General features: G+C 36.4%; 1 protein-coding gene across 3 annotated transcripts in view; it reads right to left on the reverse strand.

Annotated features, from left to right (window-relative positions):
* Positions 1-18,044, reverse strand: part of STAU2 (staufen double-stranded RNA binding protein 2) — a 182,797-nt gene that overhangs the window by 67,360 nt on the left and 97,393 nt on the right. For 2 of the 3 annotated variants that reach the window (XM_067290558.1, XM_013942834.2), the window contains exon 13: positions 1,438-1,551. The exons of the other annotated variant lie outside the window; for it this stretch is intronic. In XM_067290558.1, coding sequence (XP_067146659.1) covers positions 1,438-1,551 — 114 coding nt within the window. The remainder of the gene's footprint in view (positions 1-1,437; positions 1,552-18,044) is intronic. 3 annotated transcript variants of the gene reach the window in all.

Raw genomic sequence — 18,044 nt, forward strand, 5'->3', positions numbered from 1 at the left:
TGCACTAGGGAACTAGGGCTGCACATAATCTGGAATTTCCTAGCTCCAAGGTGCTTGGCTTTGCAGGCTCAGTAATGCTTTTTCATTTAGTAATTTTAAATATATAATTATTCAGACGGATTAAACTTGCTTTTTGCTTACACAGTCTTTTTTTGTTTACATATCATACCCTAGCCTAAATAAATGCTTAGACAAAAGCCAAGCTGGCTGGTAGCCCAGAACGTAGTTGTTACCAAATTGACAGAGACCACCTTAAATTCACTGAAATGTCTAAATATTGTATTTGAGATACAACTATATTTTAAAAGACAATCTTTACTGAAAGAAAAACTGACAGAGTTTAGAACAGTATAAACCAGCTGCTGGATGAAATGGGAATTGAATGGAATATGGCTGTCGAATCAGTCTGACTTACCACAGCTCTCCATTACTGTAAAGTACCAAACACTTACAGACAGGAAGTATCCTCAAGTTACCATGTAAATAACTAATGAGCTTAGTTTATGTTAACAACTAACTTCTTACAAACTTCTAATAAAAAAACACCAACCTAAAATACAGCTAAGAGCATCTGAACTTTTCCCCAAAAGTAACTAATTCTGATAATTCTTAAGAAGACTCTTCCTTTTTCCCTAGAGAATCTTACATACAGTCTGAAAAAATGTATGCTAGATGTTAGCACAGTCAATTTAAAGATGGCCTGCAAAGGCAAATAGAAATGGTGCTTTTTCCAACCTACTAAAGATCTGAAAGATGCAAGGTTTGGTTTAAAGTTTTCTTCTATTTGTTTCCTTTTTTGCTTTGAAATCTTTTGGAGTATCAAAGACTTGTCTTGTCTTGATTTTATACATAAGAGTGTTGGAGGACAAGAAGACCAGCATGGAAGTCCCCCTCAATTCCCACCTGAAGCAGCTAGGTGATCAGTGATTAATGAAGAGAGTTTTTTCTGCTGGCTGTCTGCCAGAAGCTTGAATCAAACATTTTAAGAACAGCCAAACAAAATGAGAGTTTTGCAGAGTCTGATTAACAATCCTTTTCCCCTCTCAAATGCCAGTTTCTTGTGACAGATGATGACTTCATCTCACTTGTTTTACAGCTACTCATAATCTTCCAGTAAAAATTGGATAGACAAAACCTGATACATGCATAAAATTAAACAAAACCTACACAGAAACCTGACTCTAAAACCAAAACAAACTCTTTGGGCTTTCTTAATATATCTTAAAAATCTGAAAAAGGCCACATATAGAGTTTTGTCCTATTTTCAGGTCACTCCTTAGATCTAATCCCATTATGGTAAGATAGGCAAATCCCAGGGATAAGCACATGCCATATGAAAAGCACAGATGTGTCTAAATTTGAAACACGCTAATGCTGACATTCTGGCCTTACTAGATATTAATAAAATTACAGGAGTGCGGGGTGAAGGTATTATACCTGGTCATGGCTGGCTTCAATGGAGCTTCCGATACCTTGGAAAGTCATCTGCACAGGAGACAGTGTCAAACAGGTCATACACTCTTTGCCATTTTGTCTATCACTGTAGTGTACCTATAACAGAATAACATACGTAATCTGCTAAACACCAGGTTTGCACAAGGGAGTCATGCTAAAATACTCTGTCCCTTTTCAACAAGTTTGTAAGAAGAATTCTGCACATTTACATTGAATTCATCTTTAATATAAAACAAGGAGTGTGTAAAATACTCTAGGTAGTCATGTACTGAACTGGGGGCAAGTCTTCTGTGATATGTTTGTTGAACAGTTTTTAAGTGCTATGCTCTTCAGTTCCTGAGACCTTTGGGGCTGAATTCGAGGCATTATATTTATATAACCATAAGAATCAGTTTCAAGTTATAGTTTCCAACCTAGATGTTATCTTTAACAGCATTTTGTAGCTTAGTTACAGAACATCCACATAAATCATCATATCTCCAAAAACTTGGCAATAATAGTTTTAATTTTTCAATTGTAATGCCATTTTTATTGAAATCAACTAACTTTTTTGATATTGCTATGTAATGTCGTATATTTGAACTTGCCTTTGTAATTGAATTAAAATGACAGATAACATGGAGAAGAATTCACATTCTTCTTGAGATGTCTAGGTCTAGGCTATCCTTCTCTAAGAGTAACTCATTCGCTACTAATGTCCAGATGTTCATGTTAAACTTGATTCTTGAATGAAATACAGAGGAAGATACTGCTTCTACTTAAATTATTTTCCTTGCCTTGAGGTCATCTTCATATAGTTCTTAAATCCCCTAAAGAAAGGACGGATTTTAGTTTGTTGAGACAAAAGTAATTTAAATGTTGTCAGTATTTCTTTATTAAGAACAGGTTGCCACTCATGCTGAATTGTTGAAATATTACAATCTGCTACGTAGCTCCTGGTTTCTAGACAGGCAGATCAAGCACTTTGCTCTACAGCAGAGGTGGAATTTAGTTTATGGTGGTAATTTACATTGGCTATGTGACCCCTGTCAGAAACGGAAAGCGAGATCAGTTCTGCTGGAGCTGATCCTAACTAACCTTTTATGTTAGTATCTATTTACAAATGTATAGATCTCAGGGAAAGGTTATACGATAAAGTCTCATCTTTACCTTTAAGCTACAAAATTAAATACTATTATTTCTGAAGAGAACTAGGAACTGTATTAGACTTATTTCTGTAGAACTGATTTAGAGATGTCTATGATACTTAATTGTACACCATGTGTACTACACCCATTTTGCCTAACTCTTCTCTGCCACAGGTGTAAATTGGGAATAATTCACCTGACGCAAAACCAATGCAAAGCTCGCTGAGTGAGAGGAAAAAGAAGTCCTTGGTACATTACAGAATTAACTTTAATGACAGACAACACATAAAAACAGTTTAGCTGTGGTCAAAAGTAAGATATAGAATGCAGACTTCTCCTTTTACTGTGTATAGAAATATTGATTTAACTCAGCCCTTCTTAAAGCTTTCTGGTCCATCCTTTCCTCCTCTCTCAACCCTCACAATATGTGCCTACTAAATTGTTTGTGGCTCTCTGCCAGAAAAGCCATACTACTTACTTAGAAACCACAAGAGGACCCTTCACATATACAATGGTTTAACTTTGATTAATTGAAAGAGGCATGAAGGTATGAAATTTGGCTTGCAAATATAAACTCAAGTTCTTTAAATGTCAGGGACTACTGTTATGAAAAGAACTTAGTAAGCCTCCACAACTGTGGTATCTGGTTGCAAGCTAGATATTCCGCTGAGTATCTGCTGTGGGAGTGCAAATTGGGGAAATGGGGCAGAGAAGCATGCGCAGATGATTCTGCACTGCGAGTATGACATAGCGCAAGGGCCAAAAGCAACTTTCCTAGGAAAGGACATGTCTTACAGTATGCATGGAGAAATGGAGCAATGGAGCATTCAGAACTGCATAGCATGTTGTAGGCTTACTGTTAATGAGAATGATATGAATGCAGGTGCAGTTCACTAATGTCCACTAGACTACAGCAAGTTTAACAAGTTGAAAGAACAAGAGATATCCAGAAGAAAGATTACAATAAGTATTACATGAAATGATAATCTGCAACAGCAGAAGATTTGATCTGTGACTCATTTGTAGTTCCAAGATGAGAATACAATAAATCTGGAAGTCTAATTTCTTTCTAGGTTTAACCCTACTGAAGGAATTTTTTGATGCACTTTTGGCCTCATCTTACTGGATACAGACCATTGCTTAGTAGTTTCTTAAGACAATAGTTCTCTAGTTATCTCTTACCACGTTGAAGCTCTTCAGTTTAACCAAAATAAACATTTTCTATGTCAATGATATAAAACAGTGATATAAAAACAAACTACTGGACTTAGAATGTGGGCCAAAATCAGTTTGTCCTTTCATCAAATCTCTCTAGGCTACAGAACTCTATACAGTCAACAGAAACATTCTGATTTCCTCTATACATTTTGGCATGTGTATGCATGATATCCCAGTAAATCTGTGTTGTTATTAACCAGTCCAGCTGCTACATTTTCAAGCTCTCTCTATTTTAATTCTCCTTCTTCTTCATAATTGATCTATGATCTAAAGGTTGTTTTCTGTCAACCAAGCAGAATGCCCAAAATAGGCACTTTGGAAAAAAATAGTAGTAGTCTAATAGCTATTGAATAGTCTGAATAGCAGCAGATGCTTCCAGGTTTTCAGCCAGAAGTATGTTGTAAATGTTTCAGTTTATATGCCCATACTAGTATGACTAAGTATGGAAGGAACCTGAATATCTATAAAACTGGTTTAAGGATATCATTAGCATCTAAGGCAAGAAACATGAAGGCAGAGCAAATGTTTTCTTCAGTATCTGTGATCAAAGAGTGGCAACTGAAGGCTGGCCAAGTGCTCCAAGAGTGATTACATGGCCATTATTAATAACTATAATAATACTTTGCTTTTGTAAGTCACTAAGTGCCTCTAGTTTAAGCGTGGAGAGTGCTTAACTACTGCTCATCTTCACAATAGCTCTGTAGGCAGGTAAGGGCAGCTTGTGGACTGAAGTTAAATGACTCACCCAAATTCACTCAGAATTGGCAGCAGTGAATGGCAGCGTTGGGACTATAACCCATGATTAAGGCCTGGAGCCTAACCACAATTGGGCATTTTCCCTTTCCATATATTAGGTAGGTAAAAATAAAAGGGTTATGAAAGCAATTACTATCCAAGTGCAGTGCCTAATTTTCAGGCTTTAATTTTTTTGCAATTAAGGCACATTCATAAATTAGCTCAGTGCACTTTAAGGATTAAACTGCAATGAAATTTCTCTCATTAAAATTCAGAATGTTTTATTTGGATAACATATAAGAGACTTTAAAGAACAGCATTAGGATTTAGTTAGAAAATAATGCCCAGGTTAATGTACTGATGCCTGTGGGAAAGGTGGTGCAAGTTTCTGAGCAAAATTCAAGGATCCAGCCTCAGACTATTATGAGTGATTTACATGTAATTCTCTTCAAAGGTATGCCTACACAGCACCAAGCAGTGCCACAACAAGATCCTGGCAATAATTCTAAATGAGTCTGCTCATTTATTGGGAAAAAGCATACAGCACCGCTAGCTTTTCTCCTGGGTAACTACACACTTCTAGTATCAGAGATAAATCATTTATAACTAGCTCAGGAATCCCAAACACAGCACTTCATTGTTCTGCGTAGACAGGGCACAAAACCTCTGTCTATAAAATGCAAAGTGCATCCCAGGCATCAAAATAATGAAGTAAATTCTAGATGACTTTTTTTCCACAAGTGCATGCCATGGATTTACTCATATGTGTACACTTTTATGTTTGATATTCTCAGGAGCTGCAACTATACACCCTTTTAAGAGATTATTTCAGGCAGGAATAAAACAAGTTGTATGGTATGACTATGCATGCAGGGATACTACTAACTGGCATATGTATATTGAAATGTATGTGATGGTCTGAATCCATTTTACAAGTATGTCAAAATTTGGCCCTTGTTTGTAATATTTTACATTACTGAAGAGATGCAAATATTTTGAAGTACATTTATAGCGTCACATAAAGAAAGACATAAAATGAATGTTTGCAACGTTACAACTGCATGTGGAATGGCATAGCCAAAATTCTCAACCTTGTATGTTTTTTCATAAAGGAAAAACTAAATTGCACTGTATAAAACTGCATAAGAAATTAGACTTAAGGCTATTTCTACCATAATGCTGTTCTAAAAGCAGAAAAATTCCCATTTCTTTTGTAGTTATGTAAATACATGTTTCTTGAATCTAGCTTTACTATAAAATCCTTCACTATGCTTAAGCATGCTGATAGAAACTGTAAAAATATTGCAGATTTCTCTTGCAAGAAGCTAGCTTAAAACACTGGGTCACTATGCAATTTCAGATAAGGGCCATAGTCAATCTGTATATATTATTCTGCAAATACAATGTCCCTAACTTCAAGCACAGGAGTAGTCTCCTGGTCTTTAGCAGGCACTTCTGATTTTAAACATCCATCCTTTTGCATCAAGGCATGCAAAGGGGGAGCTATGTTTTACTGACTCACAACTCAGGAAGGGGAGAGACCTGCTATACTAATATATAATTACTAAGCTTAACTGTAAGATACTAAACTACTGTTTGAACCAAGCTAACTATATATTACCGAGAAACTGAAGTGAGCAAAAATAAAGGCTAGTATTTTCACACACTGCTGCTTAGATGTTCACAGTTTGAAACACAAATTCTGTCTGGCCAAACACTTTCTTGCTTGAACATTTACTAACTTAAAAAAATAATATGAATTACTAAAAGAAAGAAGTCATCTGTGACAATGGAATTCATGTTTCCAAACCAAAAACTACTCTGAGTCAAAGCATCAGCAGGAGTCTTAGAATGCTAGACAGAAATAAACTAGGTAATAAAATGCCATTATGTTCAGCAAAGCACAAATCTTCTGGATTGACAAGCCAGGACTATTCTGTTAGAACAAAGGATGGTATTCCTTTAAATCTGCCCCTTAAAGTGAAAGCACCAAAGTTTGTCCTGAATTTACAGGAAAATTTCAAAGATTCTACATAGGTTGCTCTGGATTTACAGCTGCCAACAAACTAGAATGGGTCTCAAAAATCAAATGTTAAAATAAGTAGCTTTGACTTGCACAATGGTCTCATGAAGCATTTTGTTCCTTTAACTTCCTGATGAAATAATTCTCTTTTCCATATTTGTCTTTTATTTTACTATTTCTGTTACTTATCTACTGGGAGTCCTGTGATCTTCTACTAAAGAAAATTTAAAAATCCTGTTTGTGCTCAGACTCTGTTTTATGCCTATATACCAGTGAAGAAATACGTCTGGTGCTAAAATAATTTAAATATATTTGGTAATTTCAAATCATTTTCTCAAAGTGAATTTTAGGACTTTTCACAGTGTATTATTTCACAGTGTAGATCCTGGTATTATCTATAGAGATTTTCCAATAAATAATAGATTAGTCTTTTCAAACATGGAGTAGCATATTAGAAATTCTTAGCATCTGTTTTACAATTCCACAGATTTTATTTGTGAGAGTAGGACAGAGTAGGACTACAGTAAAAACAAAGAAAACAAAATTAGGGGAAATCCTATAGCATGAAGAAAGTCTTTTATGAAAAGTTGAAGATACAAAAAACAAGACCGAGATGAAAAAAAATTGTCCCAGATGAAAAAATAAGACATAAAAATAAAAATCAGAAAAAAGTGTTGAATCAAACTGTTTCCTGCAATGCTGGAGTTCCTTGATGTAGTGCGATTACTAAATATAGTATTTTACTAATCTCAGCAGGGAGCTGGCTAACTGCATGCCCGTCAGATGTTTTTAATGGTCACCCCCTGTGGAACAAATCTAAGGAGTCCATGAAAAACACCCACATTTAAAAAAGACCCCTTGCTAGATCATTAAGGAAGGATAAAGGCCTGTACATTCATATGTGATATATAACACAATCATTGTGTCAAGAAAACATATGTTTGATTAGTACGCCTCAGGTTCATTAATCGCTGTGTCTGCTTCCCAGCAGTGGGCAAAGCCTCCATTGTAGCTACTGCTAAAGACACTCGGTAGCGAAAAGACTGACAGTTCGGCAGTAAATCTTGAGCTATTCTAACATGCTCTTCTCTCACAGAGTTTGAATGCCAGTGGTATCATAGCCTTAAATCTCCACTAAAATACACAATCCAAGGTTTTTGACTAAGAAATAAACCATTACTGTGCCATAAATAGATGACAATAAGCAGACTAAAGACACTGTCATAGGTCTGCGCACTAGTTATTTATATTCTTGACTACAGTAAGGCAGACAGTTGCCATCTATAAAAACACATAAAGCATGAGTAAGACTGAAAAGGCTTATTTGATACAGTTCCTAAAGGGAACATATCAAATATCTGTTAAATGCAAAATAAGCTTATCTGAGCCAAAGATACTTGGATGTCATTTATTTTATGCTATTTATATATCCTCTGAATCCAGATCTCTTGTTTTCAGTGATGCAGGTGATCTGGAAAGTTTGGGCATGTATTATGTTCAGTGAAGTAAGGGAGACCCAGCTCTGTCCTACCACTGGAGCTAGTCCACCACTGTGATGTTTGGCTCTAACCGAGAGAAGATTAGCTAACGCCACTGCTGCTGCAGTAGCATGCAGCAGCATCGGGGCAGGAAGGCATTCACTGTTTATCTTCCATCTGCTAAACTTTAACCCAGGCCTTTAACCCTTATAAATACAAGTATTTGTAAGAACGGTGTTCCTGTGGTGCACATGCAAAGTATGCAATTGTAGTTTCAACAGGTACCACTCAAAAGTACAAAGAGAACTGCTTGTCTGATCAGGGAACCTGAAAGCATGAGATGGGACGTGGCTTTCTATTAAAATAACCCAATTACATTGCAAAGCACCTTGCTACTCTGTTCACTTCCTGTAGCCTGTAACCAAAACACGAACGTACCTAGAGACAGAGTAATGTTACTGCAGAGAGTTACTGAATATAATCTCCCAAAAAACACTGAAGCCCATGAATAAGAGACACCTGATAAAAAAAAAAACAAATGAATTATTCACAAGTGAAAACACTAAAGCACTATAAAGTAATGTAAGTTACACCTGACATGGTTTTAGCAGAAACACCTTATCTGTTGTAATTAAATGTAATTATTCAGATGACTAGTGTATTTTCAGGGAGAGGAGTCAAAATTAAATTTCTATTTTACAGTCAAAGTAAATATGAAAAAGACATCTGCATACAGAGAAATCCCTGTGATCTCCTGCTTTCATCATACAGCCTAAAAAAATGAAGGAGGTGAGAGAGTTTGTGTTCAGCTAAGAAAGTATGCAGAGAAAGAGCTTATTTTAGAATATTTGTAGAGGAGCAAGTGCCTCAGTTATCACTTCGAACAACTGCCTCATTTGACAGAGGAATTTGGTCAGTGTGGAGAGAGAAAACCATTCAGGTTTAAAATAATATTTTAGCAACAATATCAATGGAATATGTTTTCTTGTACATTCTTTTTCATTATGAAGACTCACTTAAGTGAAGAATTAAGGATGTGTTAACTATTCTCTGTTTACAATCTGCAAGCAAAAGCCCAAAGCGGAAAATATTACATTAATGAGCATGGAAGAACATCACTATGAAACTGCAAACACAAAACCAGCCGCCTGAATTTACTGAAAAATCTAACAATTGCACAGACACTGCTTTTGTGCATTAACTTCGACATATGACATCACACATAAAGAATTATGATTCTTTATAAACAAGTGAAATAAACTGTATAAACAATAAAAAATCATTCCACTTCTGAAAATAATACTGCTTCTTTGTGCCCCAGTTCTGAATGAGACTGAAAGAGATGACAGCTAAAACACCCCTCATTCTCGGAAAGCCTAGTCTTCCAGCACAGTGAGGGGAGTAAACTGTGACTCTGCTGTCTGCTTTCTTCTTCTCAAACTTTTCTTGTTGTGTCTCTTTCTAAGGCTTTATGCTTCAGAGCTGAATTCCCTTATTTCAATTAAAGCTAAGCCACAGTCTACAATGAATTCAGCATCACACTTTCACATTTTTGCTAACTGAAACTTCCAGTCATTCAAATTTTTGGCTTTCTTCCAAGTCGAGGTCTGTAGCTAAGTTATCAAGTCATGTTATGATTTATTTAAAAAGATTTTGGCAGGGGGCAGGCCTGGTGTGTTTAGTGCTGGCTACAATATTTTGAGAGATCCTGATAGCTTTTTAACCTTCTATATATGTATAAAACCCCTAAATCCTAAAATTGGTTACGAAAACACAATTTTACATTTTTTCATGGACCAAGTCATGTGCAGGGATATGTGGGAGGATTTCGGTTGTTATTTGCAAGATGCTGAGGACAAAAGCTAAAATGTTGCCCAGGTCAAATACCCACCACACCAGTGGTCACACGCAATGCCATTATTTTGTTTTTCTCCATTTACCTTCTTTCTTTCTAGAAACTGAAACAAAAAGATGCACCTGGAATTTTCAACGGCCCTTGGCTACAGGGCTTTCCTCCTGCTAAGAGGCAGAGAGGGAACAATCGCCACAAGAGAAAAAAGTTAGTTTAGACAGGTATCTGGCCAGAAGCCAGGCACTTGCAGACCACAGCCTTGTATCAGAAAATTTACTGCCCCTTGCAACTAGATTTGCATTTGTTTCTGTAGTTCTGCATGCTCTTAAATTAATTTAGAAACATTTTTCCTGTAGAAAGTATTACACTACGTTCTGTGAATATGCTAGGTTTCTAGCATATTCATATTCATATTCTAGCATATTCATATTCATATTCATAGCATATTCTACCTTCTTTCCAAAATTCAGTTGATTAAAAAAACCTGTAAGACACAATGTGATAAAGTCCAGGTGCTTTGATTTTTACATGAAGCTTTCTCAAGATCAATCCTTGTCATCAGCTTGTTCTGTTTTATCTCTCTATTCCACACTCCCAACATGGTTTGGGTTTTTTTTGGCTAGTCATGTATAATTCAGGCTTTGGCCTTGAAGCCATTACCTATGTTACATACCCATATGATTTCAAGGTGATTTTCAGTGTAGCAAGACACCTGCAAGTTTCTGAGAGACAAGTGAGGACTTTCCATTAATAGCAGATAAACTCCTGGTGTTGTGCAAATCAGATGCCACTAAACTTATTTATAAAATCCAGACTTATCTGTTGCTGTTGCTTAAAGGAAGCTTCCTTCCCTGTTAATCTGTATTACTGTTTTGCCAAGAGTAACAGTTGTCTTGAACAAATGTGGAGGTTTTGTGGAAAAATAACTTGCTACAATAGAGTAAGTTTCCTTCAGAGCACAAAGACTGTAAGTTCACACGGATAAAAGAATTTTCAATTCCTGATTTCTGTCCAGTTGTATAGAACAGGAGTAAAAATGCTAGTTAAATTTGGACAGCCTATAATAATTTGAACATCAGGCAACAGCTTGGTGTTTGGTGAAATTGCAAATTTCATATTAGCAAAAAAAAAAAAAAAGAAAGAAAAAGTATTCAGAAGAGAAGAAACTGGGACAATGAGAACTGTCAGCTAATTCTATAGGTGTTTAAATTCTCTGTGGGTAATGGACAAATATTGCTGTTGAGATTATTGTATTGGCCATTAAGCATGGCATAGTACGAACACACAGGAAGATACCTTTCTGTAAAAGGCCAGATTTCAACACTTTTGGTCATGATGGAGCACAACATCATTCCACACGTCATTTCACAGAAACCGATCTACCCAACGAGCCAGTACAGCGCTCATAAACTTGACTAAGATCCAAGGTACTGGGACTGGAACCAAAACTCGATTACAGTGTGTTTTGTAGAAGAAGATAGTTGTAACCACATGGCAACACAGCCACTCTAGAGCTTCTCCAAGGTGTTTCATGAATACTTATTTTTAAATATAAACATCATTAATTCCCACTGACCTTCTATCCACTGTTCAATATTAACATTAAAGTAAATCACCTGATCACAGTTCCTTCTGGGGTCTAAACAAATACTACTATTTTAGAACAATCTCACAAATATTTGCAGTCTGGTCAGTCCTGCTTGTTAAGAAGTCTCCGGTGACTTCAATAAGGAACCAGATGCACAGTTACATACATAGAATTATAACTTTTTTTGACCTGAACTGTGGATAAAGCAAAATTTGCTTTAACAGCCTGATTTCAAAACTATTCTCTTAACAGAGTTGTTTTACAAACTTTTTCATTTTTTAATATCTTAATTTGCCCTCATTTTAGGAAATATGACCTTCTTAACAGAAACATTTGTTTAAAAATTCTTTGCTGAAATTAAGTTAATCCATTTTACATTAAAGATGCCAGGAAGACTGATGCTATAATTTCAAAAGCTTCCTCTAACTATTTATGTTTTTCCATTTGAACTAGAGATGAGACTTTTGCATTCCCCACTACTAGAACATTTGTTGGGATTCCAGTTTCAAGGTGACAACCGCTGCAAATGTTTCTGCAGCTGAAAGGTCCAAGGACAGAACAGTACCATTCGGGTTTACGTTCTAGTTTTTAGGACTTGCTATACTTTCCATGATCAAATTTAGCTGGAGACTTGCTAAAAAACAGCTTTTGATTCATTTACCTCCAGGAAACTTTGAAAATATACTTTCCCTGACAGCTAATACTACAATTAAAATTATTTTCAATATATAGGTTCACTATACTGAACCCTTACTCCAAAACACAGTAAAAAAATTTTTTTTTCTCAAAAGTGATTTTGGGGAATCTCTGAGGAAAATCACATCAGCCATTCATGATTCAAAGGAGACAGTTTGGTTTTTTTTTCAGTTTAACACAGCTCAGCTCCATTTCATCCCTAAAAAATGACCAGTTGAATGCAATCACCACAAAATGATTAAACTTCTAACTATAACTCATGCAAGGTAGGATTAGTAGATAACTACTGAAGAACAGTGGAGGTGAATGGCATAGTGGGGCATCACTTTACCCACAGCAGTGAGTTACGAGAAAAGGTGAAAGAAGCAAAGAGAAGTAGCTCCTTTCTATCTTGACCGAGAAATGGAAATGAAAACAACAAAACAAATGAAGAAGGCTTATTGCAAAAATGGAGATAGTACACTTGGGATGGGAAGGCAGGTACTCTACACTCCATCAGAGACACAGAGACAGCAAATGCCCACTGGTTTTCTGGGAAACCATGGAAGCCTCACTCAAATGTGCTGCTTCAAAGCTCTATATCATGAGCTTTCACTTTCATCGTAACATTCTTATTCACCTCTTTTCCTTTTCCCTACTATCTATTCAGCAGGAGGATTCTGTTGAGAATGAGATGCAACACTGAGCATTTTCAGAGTGCTTTCACCCTATTTCCATTCACTAGAACACTCAAAAAAAAAAATTTAGCAGTTCTTTTTTTGCAGCTATTTGAATTTGGGGTCGATGGAGAATGTTCAGGCTTTCTTTCTACTTGTTTTTATCCCTAATCCTGCAACCGATACCGCTAAATTCTTGCAATTTTCAAAGCTAATTCAGAGATTCTTGGTCTTCAGGAGTTTAAAAGACTGGCAAACATCTTGCTGTAGTCTTCTCCTCCTCCTCCTTATTTTATCATGGCTGTTTTTATGAATGTGACAGGTTTACAGAAAACTTCAAAGGACAGTCCTGTTGCCCAAATCTGCAACTGGTGTCTCACTCTGTTGCCTTCAGAGATGTAATAATTTGTGCAAGTAAATGATCTGGCTTTAGTTTTCTAGTCAGAAGTTATATCAAAGATTGTTGAAAAGAAATATCCTAATCTATGTGCAAAGACTGACAAAACTTCAACGGAAAAAAAAACCCTGCTTGCCATGGGAAGGGAAAAATCTGTACCAAAAAAGGATAAGGTGTTGCTTTTACTGAGGTAAAAAGCAGCTTCACAGTTGAGAAAGGAGGAGGGAAATAGCTAATGTTAACTCTCCCAGGGAGATCTGCCAAACTCAATATGCAAATTTCACTGGGTCGTCTAACAAGAACTCATGAAAGGGAAGCTGCTTCCATTCAGTGAAGTGCGATGAACTTTAATTTAACCAAGTAAGCAATTTTTCTTAATTGTGGCCTGCTTTTGAAAAGAACTTTTGAATTGAAATTGTTATTTCATCCATCATTGATGAGTTGTCATACTTGGAAACAAAATGCTAATGAAGGAAGTTAAAGGTACCTGCATCAAGTTTTAAGGACATGTATATATATACACACACATATATACACACACACACACATACATATAGAAGAGGAGTGAATACAGTTTATATCCCAATTATTTTCTTCTGGCTTAACCCTGAATCCCTTGCTCATTCCCTTGGTATTAGAAATTCCCACTGAACTCAGAGATGAGCATGACAGTAAGATCTAAGAGATTTGCTCGAATAAGGATTTCAAGCCTAAATTTTTCCGTATTAAAAAGACCAGGAACTGTTTAACTATCTTTAACGCTGTTAACAGGTGCTAACAGTGAGCTTAACACTGGACAAACAGAAAGAGACTGGGATAAAAACAAGGTTCTGATTCACAGTCCTGTGCGAATTCAGTAGGGGTGGAGAAGAAGGTGGCGGTCCCCTACTTTGGGAGCCAAATGCCAATTCTGTGGTATTAAACTCTTCAGCAGCTACAGCTATGTCTAAGAGGCACCATGAAATGGAGCCTCAGTCACTACAGCTCACAGCCCAGCATAAACTAGACCTGATGGCTCTGTCAAGTACTCTGCAAAGCCTGAACTTCCAGTGGCTAATAAAAAGAAAGACTGGCGCCTTTTGCTCTCCCTGTCAGAGTGGCTAGAGCCTTAGCAGAAGAGCAGAGTAGACACCAAGGAAAGTAACGTTTTAAATCACACTAGAAGGACAACCCAGAGTTTGTGAGAAAGTCTCAAGAGACTTAGGCACGTCTGCGGCAGGCAGCACAGCGTAGGGCAGAAATCTCCAACGTGTTACTAACCTCCAGCAACACGTTCATGGGGTGGCACAAGAGGGACCATAGCTCCAAATTGCAAAACACTATGTAGGGTGTCCCATGTTACGATTTAACTGGAAGTCAGTTACCGAATTTATGTAGCTGTTTGTGAAAATCCCAAGAAGCATCTACCTGGATTTTTAGACACTCTTACAACTTCAAAAAACTTGCCATTAGCATTCATAGTGCCTATGTCACTTTTTAAAATGGTATATAGGTGCTTTTTAAATTTTGACCTGTGGGTCCTGCTCCAAGAAATTTGCAATTACATAGAGATTAGACAAAAACTATAGATCTTTACTTGAAATTTACTGAGATTACAATTTACCTGAAATTCACAAACATATCTCAGTAATAAGATGCAAACACTCCAAGACTGATTTCCAAATCCAAGCTTCAGCAAAGCAGGACTCTTGGTTTTGCTTAAAGTCACTGTAGGAAAAGGTTTGACCTCAATGTCAGCCCTGATACAGGTGTAGAGATTTGGTTTAGGCCCATCTCTCGCTACAGTTCAAAACCACAAGCTGAAATGTATGGGCTACAAGTAATCCTGAGTCTAGAGTGTCCAGCAGGACTTCTCAAGTATGTACAATCACTCAGAAATGTAAGTCTTCACTACTTGTTGGGAAAATGAGAAATATTTGGAAATGCCCCACATACAACATTCAAATCAATCAACTAAACAGATGTGAAAAAAACCCCAAACAGATACATTGTGAAATCATTGCAATCAATGAGATGTATCAAATAGAAACTATATCCTGTGTGAGCTTTTATTATGTAGCCACTACAGAGAAAAAGTTAAGATATCTAAGTCCTGCCAAGACAGCAAGCCAAATGTAATACTAACATCACTGTGACCCATTATGGCTCCATCCATGCACAGTGACTGCGGGCTCTCAGCAACGGCCTCTTAAATTTTACAGTCTACTTCATGGAAACTCCCAGGGGAATTTCCTACTGGACTCTAACTACCTGCAACTTGTGTTTTGCCTCAGTAAAGACTGGAGGTTCAAATTATTCATGTGTAAACAGTTCCTCTAAATGTTTCAGTTTAAACAAACACTCTGAATAATTTACTGCACTTAAATTGTCAGCAAATGTAACTATAACTTTCCTAATCCAGTTACAAAACAATGACTAAAACACCACAGTCACTTAAAAATAACAATTTTAACCAAAGCTGAATCTTCCTTTAAACAATCTCTGGGCAAAGCCTGCAAAATAATTAACTGGTAGATTGTATCCATAAATATGGAGCAAGCACTAAAAACACTTTATTCAGACTTTGTAATGGCTTGCTTGTAAAGTATTTTGGTTTAATTATCACTGGTAATTTGAAGCCTGAGCCTTGAAAGTATCCAAGCAAAACACCTGTTTTTCAGTGACACTGAGCTGCTGCTTATCAATTACAAATGCCTTTAGAATAATAAGCCATAAAACGTAGAATGTATTTTTTTTAGTATTTTTCCATACATTGGTCCCAATAACTCTTAATATTAAGGGCTTACAACAGAACACGACTGAGATCATATACAAATGGTTTAGAAGAATTTAAATTAAATAGTCACATTTTTAAGACGTGTCCTCTGCAGCTAAAGAAGTTCAAAGAAACATTCAAATAAGCAAATAACATTTTTTTACATTTACAAATGAAACATCATATGCGTATTTATTGATTTTTTTAAAAATTCAAAAATACATTGTAACAGAACAGAATGTATACGTTCTTCAATGAAAGACAAAACTATGGTTATCATCCAGACCAGAATACAAATACATGCTAACAATTTAAAAATCATTTTGGGTCAACATGAAACAAGCTACCTGTTTGTAAATGCAGTAGTTTTCTACTTAGTAAATATGCCTGAGAAAGTTAACCTGCAAAGAAATAGGCTTTCAAACTCTTAAACACAAAGAGCTTTCTACACTGAAATGGTGAAGAGACCTGTGATATGCACCTGACAGGCCACTAAGCCATTTCCCACAGAGATTCTGTTCACAGCTCCACCTCAGCTCAGTGATCCAGCAGTGGCAGAGTTTCACATCAATACCAGACTTATTCAAGCGAGGTGTTAAAAAGCATGCTAATATGATGTAAAACCATCAGTCATATACAGAGAAGATATATGTTAATAATAGAAATTCTCTATCAAACTTGTTGTATTGTATCAGGGCCAAGTAAAAAGTAGTAGTCTAGTTTATGAGTGAAACGGATTATATTTTTGGCTCAAGGTAAGACCCTTTAAAAACAATTTCTACATAAGCATCTAGAATCAAAGCATGAAAAAAACAGGACAAACACAACTAAGCATTTTACAGTAACCACATACTGTAGGCAAGTAGGAATCAAAACAATAACATAAATTGTGCACTGGTTCTATGAAAATAAAGTGTTACTAGTAGACACAAGCAATCTGACAAGATGTGAAAGCAAGCAGTGAAAACTTGACGGATTGAATTTCTTTTCATCAGAATTCATCCGTTTCTAGTGTAGGCAGATAACAAATGGAACTCAGAGAAACTGAATTCCTATTAGCAGTTAACTCTTCTGCGATAAGGTTTACACTCTTACTGTTTCTTGTATTAAGAGAAATTCAAACTAATGAATCAAAAATGATGTATTTTAAAATGAAGACTGAAAGAAATCTGAGCGTACATTTTAGAGAGAAAGAACATTGGACCAGATCCACAACTGGTGAGATCTGATTTACTTATCTGTAATTGAACTACGCTGCTTATGCCAACAAAATACCTGGCGCTATTTCTCGAATTTTAGCAGCCTCTTTTAAATCACTTCCAACAACTGCATACTTTGTTAATTACATGGGCTTTGATGAAAAAAGTTATCAGGCATGCAAAAATTCTAACAGACACCTCCCATTTCCATAATTTGGTTACATGATCAAATTACATATGCTAAAACATATGAAGCCAAGTTTTCAAATGAAACAAATTCACAACTCTGAAACGAAAAATAAAAGACCCTAAGACAGGAAAAAAGAGTATTTCTACACAGCTGGTCCTATTCTCCAGTGGTGCAACACAACAAAATGAGCAACTATACATATATACGCATGTAATTATGCATGTAATTTTCTAAAGGTGATCAGGAAGAGGCTTCCTTTTCCCATCTTCTAGACTGCAGAAATGACTGAATGTATTACAGAGGCTTTCACTGCCATATGAAATGTACAGTATTTGCCAGTGCTGGATACAGGTTATCAGTGCTGATGGACTAATACGCTGATCCAGCATGGTACATCCTACATTCACTAGGACTGAGTGTGATCTTGAGAACATTCTACATTGCACCGACACCAAGTCTGCTTTCAGGTTGCACCTTCTGACCATAACTTTGTTCTACCGGTTACAACCAACAGGTGCAGGAAGGAAACCAGAACAACAGTTTTAACAACCCAGCTCAGAAGAAGACGAACACTAAGTTAATATGTCAGTATCTTCTGGATCAGATTGTAAGAGAGAAACCAACATCAGAGCAGTATGTAAAGCTTCTAATGCCAAGAGGTGAAGACACTCAAAG

This window comes from Apteryx mantelli, chromosome 2 (genome assembly GCF_036417845.1).
Source record: "Apteryx mantelli isolate bAptMan1 chromosome 2, bAptMan1.hap1, whole genome shotgun sequence".
Lineage (NCBI taxonomy): Eukaryota > Metazoa > Chordata > Aves > Apterygiformes > Apterygidae > Apteryx > Apteryx mantelli.